General features: G+C 39.1%; 1 protein-coding gene across 1 annotated transcript; it reads left to right on the top strand.

Moving 5' to 3' along the window:
* The first annotated feature begins 531 nt into the window (after nt 1–531).
* LOC113200837 (uncharacterized protein C2orf78-like) lies at nt 532–8361 on the top strand. Its single transcript, XM_077791745.1, has 3 exons — nt 532–628; nt 4782–5543; nt 6452–8361. The coding sequence occupies exons 1-3, from the start codon at nt 532–534 to the stop codon at nt 8359–8361; spliced, it is 2769 nt and encodes a 922-aa protein (XP_077647871.1).
* The last annotated feature ends 9155 nt before the right edge of the window (nt 8362–17516 follow it).

A 17516-nucleotide genomic window follows, 5' to 3' on the forward strand; every position in this document is an offset into this window, starting at 1 on the left:
TCCATGGCTCCAGAACACCTATAGTTGGTCAACTTAGATGTCTTTCTTTCATCCCCAGGGATAGCAACTGTACGTGTAATATATAACTATGTGCATACTATTACTTATTATAATGTGAAATATATAGCATATAAACATTTTTTAATGAACATCAACAAGGAACACTGGGATGATCTCTCTAACACAAGAGCCTGGGGAAGTTGGGCCTATCATGTCCCTCTTGCAGGATTTTCCCTCCCCAGAGCTGGGCCATATAGGTACTATTAAAAATCGTACTTTAAAAAATCAACTTATAAAAATCAACTCTGTTGTTATTTTTCTCCACCCAATCCCACCTTGTGGTTGGGAATCTGACCTCCCTATTGACTACCTTATCCCTTTAAACTGCCTCTTTTGTGACATCATTCTCCCACCAAACCTACTGCCACCTGATAGAATCTTAGGGTTTCCATGGAGTTGTAAACAAATTCACAAGTGACCAGTTGCCAGTGAATAGCGAACATTGACCAGTGACCTCCATACGGGGGAAACATGCATTCTCGAGGCTCAGTTACCCAGACATCCTCTGGGGTGGTCTCCTCATCCTTTGTATCTGCAATTGATGTGACCTCTTCTCTGACCATGTCAGGTAAAAGAAAGAAACTTTAAAAGTTTTTCCTTAGAACGTTCACTGTCTAAATGGAGTCAAATTCGCTTAGAATAATAGGGGAAGGGATGAAACTAGAAATCTGGAGAACTAATTTCAGCTTTGACTTTGACATGTACTAGTTATAGGACTGGACCATCATTTACTCTCTCACAAAATCTGTTTCCTCCTCTGCTATCTGAGGATAACAGACTGCCCATGCTCTCTCTGGTCCATTTCTTTTCTCATATTGAGTCTTGAGGGGCATATGTATGGAGAATGAAATCATATTTCAGGAGTGTGTTCGTTTCTAGAAAGAAATCCTAGGCAATATAGAAAACTAGCACTACGTACCAAGAGGTTTCCTCTGTAACACTCTCCTTCCACCGATATTTCCACTTCAGTATTTTAAATTTCAGTGCTGTTGAAAAAGGGACATTCACATATTTTGGATTTTGCTGTTTAAACTAGGTGAAAAGAAAAATAGGGAGAGGGGAATTGGGAGGACAGGGCTGTAAGGAGGCAGATATTTTAGGGGAAGTAAGTTTGAGACTATTACACACAGGAAAACAGGAACTTGGTGTGTGTAGCAGGGAAGAAAATATGAAAATGAGGGAGAAGAAATGTGAAAATAAAAGAGATGAAGAGCATGGAGATGTTCTCAAGAAAAAAAGAGGTCGGTTGGAATGGAATGTGGAAGAGAACCAAAGATTTTAAAACAACAAAGATAGCAAAGACTGAAATCTTCCCAGCATTAGACAAAATGAGGCTGGTTTAGAGAGTATTTAGATTAATGGACTAGCAAAGAAACTAAGACTAGAATTAGGGTATCTAGAAAAAATCAGTTTATCAGAAAATCATATTTAGTTGTTTAGGGTTTTTCTGTGGCCTCTTTGAAAACAGATGAGATTAACAGTTTGAATATGAACATTTTTGAAGTATGTTTTAGAAATGATTCTTCCTACAAACATGCTAATGAAAGTGGTTATAGACAGGGCTGTGGAAAGGGCATTTGCCATGTTCTATTTTTAAACTACATGGATTTATTTTTAAATTATGTGGCCCTACCCTGCATCAGAAAGACACAGTCCTTTGTGTGGATAGGTAGTTTTCAAGTGGAAACTGTTTTTCATCTTCACAATAGCTTTCTTTGTAAAAGAGAGTAAATACAAATAGTCATTAATGGTTTTTAAACCTAAGACCAAAAAGAAAGGCCTATGTGATACTTGAAATCACATACTACAGTATTGCAATCATGTCAATGTTTATACCAGCTCAATTCACAATAGCTAAACTATGGAACCAACCTAGTTGTCCCTCAATAGATGAATGGATAAAGAAAATGTGGTATATGTATTCAATGGAATATTACTCAACTTTAAATAAGAGAAAAATTATGGCATTTGCCAGTAAATGGTTGGAGTTGGAGAATTATCATGCTAAGCGAAATAATCCAACCCCACAAAACCAAAGGCCAAATGTTTTCTTTAAATGTGGAATCTAATCCACAATAAGGTGGCGGGGAGGGGCACTAGGGAAGAATAGCATTACCTTAGATTAGGTAGAGGAAAGTGATGGGAAGGGAGGGGAGGAGATGTGGGGATAGGAAATTAGTAGAATGAAACAGATATTATTACTTTATGTATATATCTGATCATGTGACCAGTATGATTCTGTAACATGTACACTCAGAAAAAGGAGAAATTATATTCTATCCATGTATGATACATCAAAGTGCATAAATATTTATTCTACTGTCATGTATAACTAATTAAAACAAACTTTTTAAAAAGTCAATCTCCACATTTCTAATTCTAAATTTACCTAAAATAATTTTGTGCAGTCTTCTCAGTTTTTCTACATTTCAAAGAATTATTTTGGGCTGTGGGTGTAGGTCAGTGGCAGAGTGCATGCTTAGCAAGTGCAAAGCCCTAGATTCAATCCCACATAACAGTAAACATCAAAAAAAAATTTTGTTTTTTTTAAATTTTGTTAGTTGTACATGGACACAATGTCTTTGTTTTTTCATTTATTTATTTTTATGTGGTGCTGAGGATCGAACCCAGTGCCTCACACATGCTAGGCAAGCGCTCTACCCCTGAGCCACAACCCCAGCCCCCCCCCAAAATGGTTTTAATTGTATGATTATATTTTAGTAGTGATGGTTGTGTCAGACTTTAGGGAGAACACTTTCCTGATAAAAAAGATTATAAACTAGGTTTTGAGGAAAAATATAACTTTCATGATGTTTCAAAGGTTTTTTCCCCTGCTTTTTTATAACTTAAATGTTTATCAGAAAATGTTTTTATAGTAATTGAAATATATGCCTAGTGAGATTAATATCTTTTATTTGGTGTGGGTAACATTTAGAAGAAGATGAAGAAGTACAGTGATAAAATTACTTTACACATCTTGCTTTGTTCTCTATATTTTACAAACTTTCTTTCTTTCTTTCTTTCTTTCTTTCTTTCTTTCTTTCTTTCTTTCTTTCTTTCTTTCTTTCTTTCTTTCGTCTTTCTTTCCATTTCTGGGGATTGAACACAGGGTCTCACACATACTATGCAAGCATGCTACCACAAGCTATATCCCCAGCACATTTTGTTTAGTTTCTGAGGCAGGATCTTGCTAAATTGCCCAGGGTGGCTTTGAATTCCTGGGCTCCAGCAATACCACTCCCTTAGCCTCCTGAGTGCTGGGACCACAGACCCACCCCACCATGCCTAGCTTCATAGTGGGTTTTTGCTTTCGTTTTTGCTCTTGCATGTAGCAGGATTGGTTTTGGTGTTGGTTTTATGCAGTATCAGGGACACATCCTAGGGACACTTTACCACTGAGTCATGCCCCCAGCTCTTTTAACATTTATTTTGATGAAGAGTTTTGTTAATTGCCAAGGCCATCCTCTAACTTGCTATTCTCCTGCTTCAGCCTCCTGAGTAGCTGAGATTACAGTCTGTGCCACTGCCCCTGGCTCCATCATACTTTTTATTGAAATATTTACCTACATAAATTGTGGCTACTTATATATTCACATTTACTTAATTTTGTTGCTTATTACACACTTTTTGTTGAAGTAGTTTCTTTGTCTATATGCACTGGTTAGAAATTAATTCAAAATCACCTTCAATTGTGGGCAGTGTTTTGGCTAACAGTATTCATTAAAATAAAGTAGAAACATTCACTTTCATCACATGGTATGTATGATAACAAAACTTCATTTATTAGTAAATTTGCTATGCTTTGATATTTGTTACATATCCAGATTTTTATTAGTGTCTATGTATTATTTTTAGTTCTGTGCTGTTTCTCATATTTTCTTTCTATCTTTTCAGAACTTCCTCCATATAAGTCTTATGTAATATATCACTTTTATTCATGGATGAATTATCACTGTTAGTATTATAACCACCTTTACAAATGACTAACCTAAAGTGAGAAAGTTTAAATAACTTTTTTCTTCCAAGAAGCATTTCTTGAGAACTTACTCTCAGGTAGTCATTTTGATGTAGGATCCGAAGCCAGGCATCCATAGGGTAAAGAATGACCCTTTAAGTTACCATCTGGATGTTACAACTAAACTCTAGGAAATGTCATGTGATCGGCACAAGCAAATGAGACATTGAAGATAACAGTGATGATACCAGTACTGTTTTCTCTGAATGGGGAAAAATCAAATTCTATTTCTCCTGATTTATGGTCTTTGTCTAGAGCACAGAGTCCTGGAAGGGGAATAATTTTCTATAACTTGTTACTGATATTGAACAAGTCAATTTTACCTCTCTGACCCACAGTTTACTCACTTGAAAGCTGATAATGTTAGATGTTCTTTTAGTTCTAAAATGCTTCAGTTCTAGGGCATATTCATGAGTTCATACTAGTACAGACTCAAAGGAAAGACAGGGCAGGAAGAAGGATGCTTTTAGGAAACAATGTTTGAAGAAGACCACGTGGGTCTTCTGTGCCCAATTTGAGAGAAAAGACAGTTGATTAGAAGAGTACCAAACTTGCAAGACTTGTAACCATCCAAAATGGTTTGATTTGTGGTATTTCAATGATTAGAGCCTTCCTGACGGCCACAATCTTAAGATAATATTGTTCCTCAAATATTGTAAGAATCTGTCTCATCATTTTTTTTTTATCAACCTCTTGCTTCCTACAGGAAATTTCCAAAATTCTTCTTTACTTGGAACTGCAAATTCTCTGCAGCTCTCTCTTCCTGTGGTGAGCAATTCAGCTTCTCTGACAGGAAATGTCTGCGACTTCTCCAGAGTCTCTGCTCCAGCTGCCACTTCAGCATGGCTACTGCCCTCAACCTCTGGCACCTCCTTCCAGCCACTCATGGGCAGTGCCTACCTTTATCAGCATTCTAGCACAGCCATGGTGTCTGGGGTTACTGGTCATAACCAGATCCCCATAGCACCTGCCTCCTATCCAAGCATTTTTGAGTGGAATGTCACAGGAGGTACTGAAAAGAAGTCATCTTCACTTGGGGACTTTACTCTGACTGTCATTGATCAGAACACAGCAGGTTCCTCCATGTCTATGACAGCCCAATATGATAAAACTTCAGATGCCAATGCCATGGTCCCCGTGTATCCATCACTGTCTGCCAGGCTTGTCCAGACAACACCATTTCAGATTCCAAATCAGGGACAGAGCCTGTCACTTCCCTACCAAGAAGGAAGCCAGGTCTATTACTATGATCAAAACACTCTGGGGACTCTGTTCTCTGGAGAACTTGGCCCCAGCCTGCAATCCTATGGCTCTGTGCCATATGCAGGAGGTAGTGCCACTGCCCCTCAACCAGAAATGGTGATGGTGCTGAAGGAGGTTCAGCCCACAAATGTCCTACCATCAGTCTCTACCCCGGGGATCTATTACTCTGTGTCTGCTCAGCCTATCACAGAAACAAATAGTCAAGGTGAGTATAAACAGCAAAAAGGGGAATGAATAAGAACAGCATTCAAAAGGAGGGTCCAGTTTTCAGCTGGTAGCTGTGGGTCCACAGATTCATAGAATGTAAATCCTGAGACTTTAACCACTCTCCTTGTTCAGCACTCTGTATTTTCAGACTCTGTAAGATGAGAGTGCAGGGGCTGGGGTTGTGGCTCAGTGGTAGAGCACTTGCTTAGCATGCATGAGGCACTGGGTTCAAGTCTCAGCACTGCATATAAATGAATGAATAAAATAAAGGTCCATCAACATTTAACAAATATATTTTAAGAAAGGGATGAGAATTCAGGACACTGTAATGGCCATCCACCATGCATTTAGGAGACTGCCAGGAGCACACTGAAGGAGGCTACTTCTCACTGCCTTGACAGATCAGTCCGTCTACAACAACACAATATAAATTTATTTCCCTGATCTTGCTGAGTGTCTTAGGAAGATACTTCAGAACAGTTTAATTTTTCCTTAATTTACTCCAAGATTTAAACTTTGTATTCAGAAATCCTTCCAAAGCAGATGTCTTAAAAATCTGTTCTTCCACATATATTTCATATAGTTCAGGTGTCTTAAACTCTTGGGGAGAATATAGAGAGTTGAGAGGACCTTATAGGAGAATTGTAGACTTCATAAAACATTTTTATGGGTTTCCAATGGAGTAGGCAAGTGCTATACCACTGAGCCATGCTGGCATGACAATGCTGCCAGCCCCAAGTGGTCACCAGTAACTAAGAGTCACCACCTACCTCCCAATGGAGACCTGTCCATGGTGCTTAGGAAGAGCTACTAGAAATGCCTTCTCCACAATTGGCGGTTCCCTGATTAACGTGTTGCCCTGTAGGGGGAGCATCCTACTTACCATCTTCCTTGATTCCTTTGTAGTAATGGAAACTTCCCTAGGGATGGAGGCTTCCTTGGGATTGCAACCTCCAAGTCAGACATTTTGTCTGCCTCCACCTCCAGAAATCCCCAACTCCTGCAGCAGCAGAAATATCCAAATACTTGAGAGTAATCCACCAACTGAACTTGGGGACATATCAATAACTCCACTCCAGAGTTCTTCTGATTTCTTGACACTGCCTCCCACTCCAAGAGAAGAGCAAATGGAGAGTAAGAATTTGGACGAAATTAACACCATGCTTTCAAAGCCTCTGGATGCCTACCAGCTTGCAATAGAAAACCAGGATCCTCCACTACTTCCATTAGAAATTCCTGATATCCACCAGCTTCTGGCCTCCATTGGTCCTCTGGACCAAGAGGAGATGCCACATTGTGAAAATATCAATCTGGAAAACCACAGCCTGAGTCTTCAGGACCAGGGGACACTTGAAAATGAGATTGACTTCAGCAGTGATTTTCCAGACCTCGCTGCACTGGTGGACGATATTCACCTTCCTGAGCTCTTCAGTTGCTTGAAAGATCTTGATCCACCTGAAAGTCCCACAATAATACAATCTAATGATATCGGAGCCATTATGATGAATCAGGGGCAAGAAAACTCAAACATCAAAGAGGGTCCTGGAGATCCAGTGAGGAAGAAAAAACATAAAGCCTCGGAGCCTCCTGATGGAACTCCTCAGGCCAAAATCCAGTCAAGGAACCCAGAGTGCCCATTAGAGGGAGAAGAAGTTACTTGCAGTGATGCAGACAATAATAGGTCTCCTGTGCACACCACCCAGCACTCCAATGGCAAACTTCAGAAAGCCGCATCCAATAGGAACAGCAGAGCTAAGGGCCACCGGCAGGAAAAAAACAAAAGGAGCAGAGAAAACAGCTCCAAGAAAGCCGAAGAGAGGAAGCAGGCAGGCAAGACGCTCAAGGCAGAAGAGAAGCCTACTGCTCCTAAGACAAAGCGGAAGAGGAACCAACCTGAGCTTTGCCAAGAAAACTTTAAAAAGCCTCGGAGCTGTCTCGGCATGCACATGCTGGAGTCGGTGCAGGTTTTCCACGCACTGGGGAAGAAGAATGATAAGAAAACTGGGATCTCTTCCTCCCGGGCCCTGGGCAACTCAGGCAGTACCAAAGACCCCCGTCCATGCCCAGCTATGAAACCATGGCTGGAGGTTAAAGATCCTGAGAAAACACAAGTTAAATCCCAGAAACCAGATGTCGGTGCTGAAAAAGGGTGTCCATCTTCTTCCCAGTATGAGCTTCCACCACCTGGGAAGGTTAAATTGGTACCTCTGCCTTTTCTTACCCCAGAGAAACCTCAACCTCGACCTGTCTATCGGAGGCCACAGTCTCTGGCCTCACGAAAACCCAATGTGGCAAACCCTGCTCAGCCTAGTTCTACTAGCTTGGCTCAACCCAAGGCAGTCAACCAATCCCAACCAGCTACTGCCAACCCATCTTGGATGCGTCCAGCCAAGCCAGCTCAGCCAGTTTTAAACAGTGCAATTCAGTCAAGTTTTACCACTTCTACCCAGCCTAGTGTCCCTCCATCTGCTGCTTCTAGGCCTGCACCCTACAAAACATCATCTTGTACTTCTCTCCAGCGGGACCCTGCTTCCACTGTAGTGACCAAGCCCCAACCACTACCATTCAAGCCTCAAAACCAGTATCTACTCCAAGACTTCGCCTTACAACCAATTCCATGGAGGAAACCCAATGTTCCTGAGCCAGTAATGTCAACGCCCATCACGGAAGAGCAGAGGCCAGAGCGGGAAGCCATGAAGAAGAAGGCTCAACAAGAGCGTGAGAATGCTGCCAAGTACACTGCTGTGGGGAAAGTTCAGTATTTCATTGAGAGGGAAAGAGAGATGGAGATTTCTCGCTACTATGGTTATATATAATATAAGGGCTCATTAGATTGATGGTGCCATTTAGGTACCAAAGTTTTACACATATAGATAGATAGACAGATTATTTATTCTCATATGTTTTCAAATTTTAATAAAATTAAATAAAGAAATATAATAAAGTTTACTAATATATAAGTAATAAGCCTTCTGGTACCACTGAGAATTCATGGATAATAAAGAGGCCTTCTGGTACCACATAGGTACCAAATAGTGTTCTACATATATACATACATACATAGATATGCATTCATTCATTCTGACATAATTTCAGAATGTAACAAAGTTGAATAAATAAATAGAATTGATTAATGGGTAAGTAATAAACAGGATTTCAGATACCATTTGAACACCAAATAGTTTTCCACACATATATATAGATGGATACAAATTTATTCACTTATCAGTGAATTTTTGACACTTAGTAAAGTTGAACGAAGAAATGTAAAAGAATTGTTTAACAGATAAGTAATAAAGAGGCCTTCTGGTACCACTGGAGCACCACATAGTTTTCCACATATATGTAGATATAGGTAAGTACAAATTTATTCATTCGGACATATTTTCAAAACAATAAGATTGAATAAAGAAATACATTAGAAATTGGTTCATAGATTATAAGGAGGTCTCCTACTATCTCTTGGGTATCAAATGTTTTTCCACATAGATAAAAATTTATTCATTTTAATATATTTTTAAAAATGTAATAGCATTGAATTAAAAATGTAATAGCATTGAATTAAAAATGTAATAAAATTGATTAAAAATAAGTAATAAAGAGGACTTTGAATTTTGAATTGCTGTTAATTGTGGTCTTCTTTGGTGTAGAGGTGAGGATCAAAGCCTGAATGAGAAGGAACTGAAAGTTGGACAGAATAACAAGGGTATAAAGGAGAGGAATTGGGGGAAGAAGAAGGAATATGATCTAGCACTAGGAAGGCAAAAAGAAGAGAGATTTATGAACTTACTGGAAGAATCAGGAATAGGTGAAATGGCTGAAGTATTGTATGAAGACACAATGGTTGAGGTTAGGGTTAAAAGCATAAAACCTGAAATATGTTGAAAATGGCAGAAGATGGGTGGGTTGATAAGAAGAAATGCAAAAATCAATAAACTCTCATGGAGAATGGCCTAGGTCTATGACCTACCTGAAAGGCATTTTAGAAAATGATTTAGGCCACATCTCCGACATGTTTGGGTCACCTAAGATTATAGCTGGGAAAGGTGAACACAAAACATGGGGAAATTTACCAAGGGCGTGGCAAGGGTTCACAGTTATCCTGAGGGCAGCTGATGATCTGGGACCTAGCCCAGTGAACTGCAGCAGCATGAGGCCCACCCAGACATGGCCTGGAATAAAGCATCATTCACTCAACACCCATGCACCGGCAGTATAGATGCACTACTTGAATTAACTTTCAAGCACATAAGGCCAGTTATCACTGTGCCACATTACTAATGATATAGTGTCCAGGATCAAAATGTATGCAGAGAGGGCTGAGGATGTGGCTCAAATGGTAGCACGCTCACCTAGCATGTGTGAGGCACTGGGTTCGATTCTCAGCACCACATAAAAATAAAATATATTGTGTCCACCTAAAACTAAAAAATATTTTGAAAAAAAAAATATATGCAGAGAAGCAAGGCCTCAACCTGAGGTCTATGGCCTCAAGTCCTCAGGCAGCCCAGTACACAGATCACATTTCAAAAGGGGTGTAAATACTAAACTGAGAGGCCTGTCAGGTCCCCATAGATTCCTGCGCGTGCCACCTTCATGGACCATTGTCTTCAACTGAAGCTCACGAGAAAAATTAGTTCTTGGCTTCCATCCCCCCGCCAATGTGAGCAAAGAGTGCGCAGCTGCAGGACCCAGCAGCCCAATATGGGGTGCGATACACAGGCTCTTGACTAGACCAGCGTCTTGGGATGCAGCTGCCCTGGCAGAGGGTGAGGGAGACTAGGAAAGGAATGAAGTGGGGCAAGATGATGATGGAGGCAGCGGATTATCACCATGGAAAGAGTAGTACTTTACATTTTCAAATTCCTTAGAAGACATCTGCTTTTGCCACTTTTTGGATCCTTCCAGATAAATTATTTACTTAACCCCAAAATGTAGTATGTGCCACAATATATTGAATAATCTGCCCCACTGATTTGAAATTTCACATTTAGGGCACACTAAATTCCTGTGTATTTGCATTATTCTTTGTATAATTTGCCTGGCTTTCTTGCCTTTTATATTTACTATTTCTCTGGAATCTTTTTTTTTTTTACCATCTTCATTTTTATTTTAAAAATTCTTGTTTACTTTTTTTAGGTATTATCTATTATATTCATTCACACTCTGTGCCCTTTTAGTATTTGAGTTCTACCATCTCATCTAATTTCCATTTATGTTGTTCTTTTTCATTGTGGAACAACTTATATAACATAAAACTCACCATTTCAACCATTTTTAAGTGGATAATTCCATAGCATTAAGTGGATTCACAATGTTGTTCAAGCATTATCCACTATCCATCTCCAAAACTTTTCACCATTCCATACAGAAACTCTATATCCATGAAATAGTAATTTTCCTTTCTCCTCTCATGTTCTGTCATATTTTGCACTGTTTTGTTCTAATGTCTTTTAGCTAGTTTTGAACATAATTTTAACAATTATTTTAAATTTAGGACCTTGCAATTTTCAGTTTCCTGAAACAGAGTGCCATTTCCCTCAAACTAGTTAAGACTCTGAGGCAAATGGTGAGTCCCCTCCAACTAACATGGCACTCAGTGTCTGTGCTTGCTCATTTGATATTTTGAATGAGAAGTCAAAACAACAGCCTCAGGGTTCATGGGGGAGGGACATTTGGACACAAGAAGATGGAATAGTCTGCTGAACAGCTGGGGAATCTGGACATGGCCTCCTACCCAAATGTATCTTTTTCTTCTCTTTTTATCTACTTTCTAAATGTGTAAGAAATGTAATCTCCAATTTGCTTTCCTTCCCATGGTGGCTTCAGCACAGGTCTAGAGTCTTCCTCTGGAACTGAAACCATTCCAGTTTCAAGAGTTAAAGTTTACCCCTATCTGGAAATAGAGAGACTTATTCTCTATCTGGTGATAAACATTGTGTCTAGCAGTGTTCTTAATGGATCTTGAGTTCAGTAAGCAGAAACCTTAATTCTTAATTAAGAATGTGGGCTACTAACTTCTTACTATATCAGAATTTTTATCAGGCCTCATCATTGTAATTAAGAATACTACATTAACCTGCAAACTCCTGCTCCTGGGTGTAATAGGAAGGCTTAGCTGAGTTAATTAAAATGATATCAGACCTTTGTGCTATAAAATTTCACTTATAGGTCTAGATCCATGAAGAGGAAAATTTATCAGGCTATAATGAAATGAAGGAGGTCTCTGTGTGAGAGATTAGCTACTATTTGATAAACCTGATCAATTGAGATGACCAATTTAGATAATATGAGAGAAAAGGCCATGTGAGAATACTCCAAAGAACAAGGAGAAACATTAAAGATGTGATGGTTAGATTTTCAGATAAGCAGTCTCATTGGAACTAAACACACATTGCCCTTTCTATTAATATATTTTAAGATATGACTCATAATTCAGAGATTATCATGAACATGGAATTGATGCCTTCAATTATTTAGGGTTTGCACAAATCTTCGCTACCACTAATTTATGGGGGAATCTCTCATTTTGCCTCTATCCTTTAGCCATTTCTTTCATTTTTCACTGTTGGACTATCTCAGCACTTTTTCTGAGGCACACATAGATCTCTTGTCAATTTTACCTTGTTTTGAGTTGATTAATTCATATCTCCTGCATCCTACAAACACAAAGAGCATGAGCAGGATCTTACAATGTCTTTAGTGCTTGACCACAACATCTCAAACAAACATAATAAATGTCTGCTAAATGGATGAATAAGAATGTGGGTGAAAACATGCATCTTCTGCTCTCTCCTTTTTTGGCAAAGGGGTACAGGGATGGAACTCAGGGGCACTCTACCACTGAGTCACATCCCCAGCCTTATCTTGTATTTTATTTAGAGACAGGGTCTCAGTGAGTTGCTTAGCACCTTGCTTTTGCTGAGGCTGGCTTTGAACTCGCCATCCTTCTGCCTCAGCCTCTCGAGCCACTAGGATTATAGGCATGCGCCAACACCCAGTCTACTGTTCTCTCCTTTATAGCCACCTCCCTCCCCATCAATATATGAGTGTTTTTAAAAAGGAAAGATAATGGGAGAAGGGAAGGAGAGAAAAAGACACAAAAGACAGAGTAAGGGTACATACTCAAAGCCTTGCAATATCAGAAATAGGTAACTAAGATGAAGAAAAGCATAGTTATTAGCATATAACTCCAGTAAAAGACTCACCTATTTTATATACAAATCCTTTCCCATTTTGAAAGTTCAGATGGGTCTATAGCAAAGCCTCAGAGGACCAGTGCAGGGGGCAATTGAAGAACAGGAAAAAAAAATTAAAAAAATAAAAAAGTAAAGAAAGAGAGAAGAGAGAAAGGGGGAGGGGGAGAGAGGTATAAAACCAAACTAAACAACAACAACAAAAAAAACCCTTAACCTTCAAAAGACAAGGAAAAATAACTATCATTAAAAATGATAAAAATGAGAGAAAAAGAAATATGTATATTAATCATATATATTATATGTGTGTGTATATATGTGTATAGATATCTATGTGTACAGATACATACGTGACCTCCTCGAGATGTATGTATGTATACACACACACACACACACACACACACAATCAGCACAGAAAGAACAACAAAAAAAAATTCTTGATGGAAAAATTAAAGAATTGTCTCCACTGAAGTGCTCAATATAGTCAGCAAGAATGGATGATCACTGCCTATGCCTGACTGTCCTCCTTTCTATTTCTTCTTGAGCTATGTATTAAGAAAAACAGAGAAAGAGCTGGAGTTGTTAACCCCTTCCTCTTTCTGTATTGCTCACTGAGTTGCTAGCTGGAGTGACCTAAATTTGAAACTGGTTGAAATAGCTCTCAGTTTCCCTTCTCAGCAGTATAAGATAGGATAGAATGGAAAGTACTATCAATTGGAGTTTATTTGAACAACTGGATAGATGCACTCCCAGGTTGTGGCTGCTGCAAAATTCTATAAAGGCAGTTTTGATGGCGGAATCTTAAGTCTTCAGAACTTGGGGGCTTTGTTGATATCTGCTCTGTAGAGTTTAGATCAACGTACTCCTAGAGCCAGAAATTTGCTGATCTCCTCTGGGAGTCTGGATCTCAGCAGCCTCCCAAGAATTCTACAGGGAAGCCAATCCTCCATCAGCAGGATGTCTTCCTGCTGCCCATGAATAAGGTCTTTCAAAGATTAGTCCCTGAGCTTATTCACACTTTCCTTTTCAGTTTCCTAATGTGCTTCAACTGGTCACATAACCTGCAGGACTCAAAGGGAAAGTGAATTTCACTTCCCTCCATTTTTCTGACTTGAATCCCCCTGGATTCAATCTTCTTTCTGCCTGTTTAACTTATATTTTTCCAGGTACGTCCTAGAACTCATAGTAAGCACTTGCCAGGACACTAAGGCAATGTGGGCTATGATCTCCCATGTTTCTGCTGCAGCAATTGCAGAGTAACCCCCTCAAGATGGCTTCCACCTCAGCTCTCCACTTGCCAATAGAGAAATACAGACCATCTTTCAAATGTCAGTTTTCTGTGCAACTTCTGAATAGGCTAAGTTTATGCTACTTTTCAGATCTGCAAGTTTTCCTATGACAAATTTTTCTGTTGTTTCTCTCTCTCTGTTATCCCTTCCTTCCACAGTGAAGCAGTGGTAGTGGTGCTGGCTTAATATACTCTTTGCTCTTTGTTCAAGACACCTAAATTCATGAGTCTCTAAGAGACTCTATCTGATGTTGAATTTCAGTAAATTCCTTTTACTTACCTCATTGAGAAGTAGTACTCCTGCTGCTTGAATCCCGAACCTTGGAACATGGAACTTGGAAGTGCAGCTTTCCTCTATTCCATCATTTTGAATCCTCCCAGAATAGTAAATTTTTGGAATTATTGAAAAGGAGATTAGTTGTTCTCATTATATCAAAGAAGACATTTGGTATTTGTTTTTTAGGGATTGGCTAGCTTCACTAAGCATAATCTGCTCTAGTGCCATCCATTTCCCTGCAAATTCCATGATTTTGTCATTTTTTAGTGCTGCGTAATATTCCATGGTGTATAAATGCCACATTTTTTTTATCCATTCATCTATTGAAGGGCATCTGGGTTGGTTCCACAGTCTAGCAATTGTGAATTGTGCTGCTATGAACATCGATGTGGCAGTATCTCTGTAGTACGCTCTTTTAAGGTCTTCAGGGAATAGTCAGAGAAGGGCAACAGCTGGGTCGAATGGTGGTTCCATTCCCAGCTTTCCCAGGAATCTCCATACATTACATGGGTTCTCTCGTTGTCTCTCTTTCACATTATCAGAGCATCTTGTTTATCTATTTCATGTACAAAGGACCTACGTTATATTACCTTAAAATTAGGGGTTTACTGTCAACGGGACGGAGGGGGGGAAGCTCTGACTTCCTTAGCTAAATCTTCTATTTTTATCAGTGAAGAAACCAAAATCTAGGGAGAAACGAATTCCAACACATTCACAAGGCTAACAAATGGTTGAATCAGGATCAATACTCCTTGATCAGTTTCCTGTGAACCATTCTACAATGCTTTGCATTCGGTTGATGTGATGGGAAGAGCAGAAGAGGGATGGAGAAAGAAAATAATAAATCATGCTCACCAAGAATTAACTTATTACATGAGCCAACATGACCAGCCAAGAACTTAAATAGATCATGTGCTCTACCAACACCCATCATACTAGGTTAAAGCATACACACTTAAACAGGCAACAATAAATGTTGGTGAAAATGTTATACTCATACATTGCTGGTGGGACAGCAAATTGTTGCAACCACTCTGTAAAGCAGTATGGAGATTCCTCAGAAAATTGAGAATGGAACCACCATTTGACCCAGCTATGCCACTCCTTGATTTATACCCAAAGGACTTAAAATCAGCATACTATAGTGATGCAATCACATCAATTTTTATAACAGCTCAAATCACAATCGCTAGACTGTGGAACCAACCTAGATGTCCCTATAGATGAGTGGATAAAGAAATGTGGTATATATATTCAATGGAATATTACTCAGATTTAAAGAAGAGTAAATTATGACATTTACCAGTAAATGGTTGGAGTTGGAGAATATCATGCTAAGTGAAATGAGCCAATCCCACAAAACCAAAGGCCAAATGTTTTCTCTAATTCGCAGATGCTAATACACAAAAAGGTGGGGGGGGCACTAGGAAAGAATAGCATTACCTTAGATTAGGTAGAGGGAAGTGATGGGAAGGAAGAGGAGGCGATGTGAGGATAGGCAAGATAGTAGAATGAAACAGACATTATTAGTGTATGTATATATGTAACTACATGACCAATATGATTCTGCAACATGTACACTCAGAAAAATGAGAAGTTATATCCCTTCTATGTATATCAAAGTGCATAGATGCATTCTATTGTCATTTATAACTAATTAAAATTATTTTTTTAAAAAGAGTTAGGTCCTATTATAAAAGAAATGCACACACTGGGATGGGAAATGTACTAAGCCACTAACCATCTTTAATCTAGCCCCTCTTCATAGATAAATGCAGAGCTAAACAAGAACCTGTTCATCATTCCAGAAGATAAAGCACAAAAGAGCAGGTGTTGGACACAGTAAGTCAGCATGGACAAGTCTGTGTGGTACCTTGAAGATCCTGGATTCGAGGAAGAAAGAAGAGTGCCTACTGTAGTCACAAGACTATATCATAATTTGGCAGAAGCCTGTATACATAAGCCTATTTGTTTGCAGAGCTCTTGCTGAAGATAGGACAGCTTTCGTGACAAAAGTTCCAACTTCAGAAACAGGATTTGGGGTTCTGAGCTGTTCCTCTTTCTTTCCTGGCTTTGTGAATATGGGCAAGTTGCTTCACTTCTCTGAGTCACAGTATTTTCACCTGATATAAAGCGAGAAGGACATGAAAATCAGATAGCATATTATAGGTGGAAGAGTTTTATAAAGATAAGGAACTTTAAAATATCAGCATATCCCATACTAATTATCATCATGGGATTTAGCAGAGGGAAATTTAATGTATTTAGCATCTTTTGTAACTAGAACATTGATGTTAGTTTAGTGCCCAACTTCCCAAAGCGCTCAGGCCCAAGGAAGGTGGTAATCAGCACAGCTGCTCTCCCATTCTTTGTCATTCACACTTAAATGCACAGCAAGAGCAGAAATTCCTTTAAAATTATCCTAAGCAAATCAGGAAATCAGCCAATGCTGCACTGCAGACTATGGCTCTGTTTCCCTTCGTAAAAAGAATATCTTGCCTACTGCAGGAATTCCAGGGACATTTAATGCTTGGTTTAAGGTTTAGGCTTTTTTTCTTTCTTTCTTTCTTTTTTCTTCTCATTCTTTTTATTTTAAGTGAAATCAGCTAGGTGCTACAGATATTTGTGATGTGACAAAATAATGATTCACTGCACAGAACCAGAGTGTCCTGGCAGCAATTTGCAGGGGAAATAAATACAGGAGCAATCACAAGTATTATCTTCCCAGCCAGCATGATGTGATAGAAAACAAAGAATTTCACAGCAGGGAGGAAGTGTCTCTCTAGAGTGAGGGAAGTGTGATCTTTTCTGCTTTCTAGATAGAAACTTTGTGGACTGACTTCCAAATTCAGATATGCACCTTTCATAGAACAGCCTATGACCTCCCTAACTTTCAAAAGGAGCTGTAATTAGAGCAAGGCGATGATTTTTCCCACAATTTTTGATATATAAGAGAGTAGTCCTTCCTGCTAGATAAACTTTGACTGCTTCTCCTAATGCCCTTTCTTTTTATTGAACTCGTTTTCTATGTTTTGATTTTGCAAAATGAGTAAGCAGAATTCAGACAATTAATATATTTGAGTAATTATGTGAACAGGTCCCCTGTAAAGAAAAAAAAATGCATGTTGGCTGGCATTTCTTCAAGGTCACAGAAAGTATTGAAAACAAACAAATGTATTCATTATTAACTACGTGCCAAGTACTGTGCCA

This window comes from Urocitellus parryii, chromosome 12, assembly GCF_045843805.1.
Source record: "Urocitellus parryii isolate mUroPar1 chromosome 12, mUroPar1.hap1, whole genome shotgun sequence".
NCBI lineage: Eukaryota > Metazoa > Chordata > Mammalia > Rodentia > Sciuridae > Urocitellus > Urocitellus parryii.

Coding starts and splice junctions, on each gene's coding strand:
- LOC113200837 (XM_077791745.1), top strand. CDS start 532: ATGCATTCTCGAGGCTCAGTTACCCAGACATCCTCTGGGGTGGTCTCC. Junction 629..4,781: donor CTCTTCTCTGACCATGTCAG/GTAAAAGAAAGA, acceptor TGCTTCCTACAG/GAAATTTCCAAAATTCTTCT. Junction 5,544..6,451: donor CACAGAAACAAATAGTCAAG/GTGAGTATAAAC, acceptor ATTCCTTTGTAG/TAATGGAAACTTCCCTAGGG.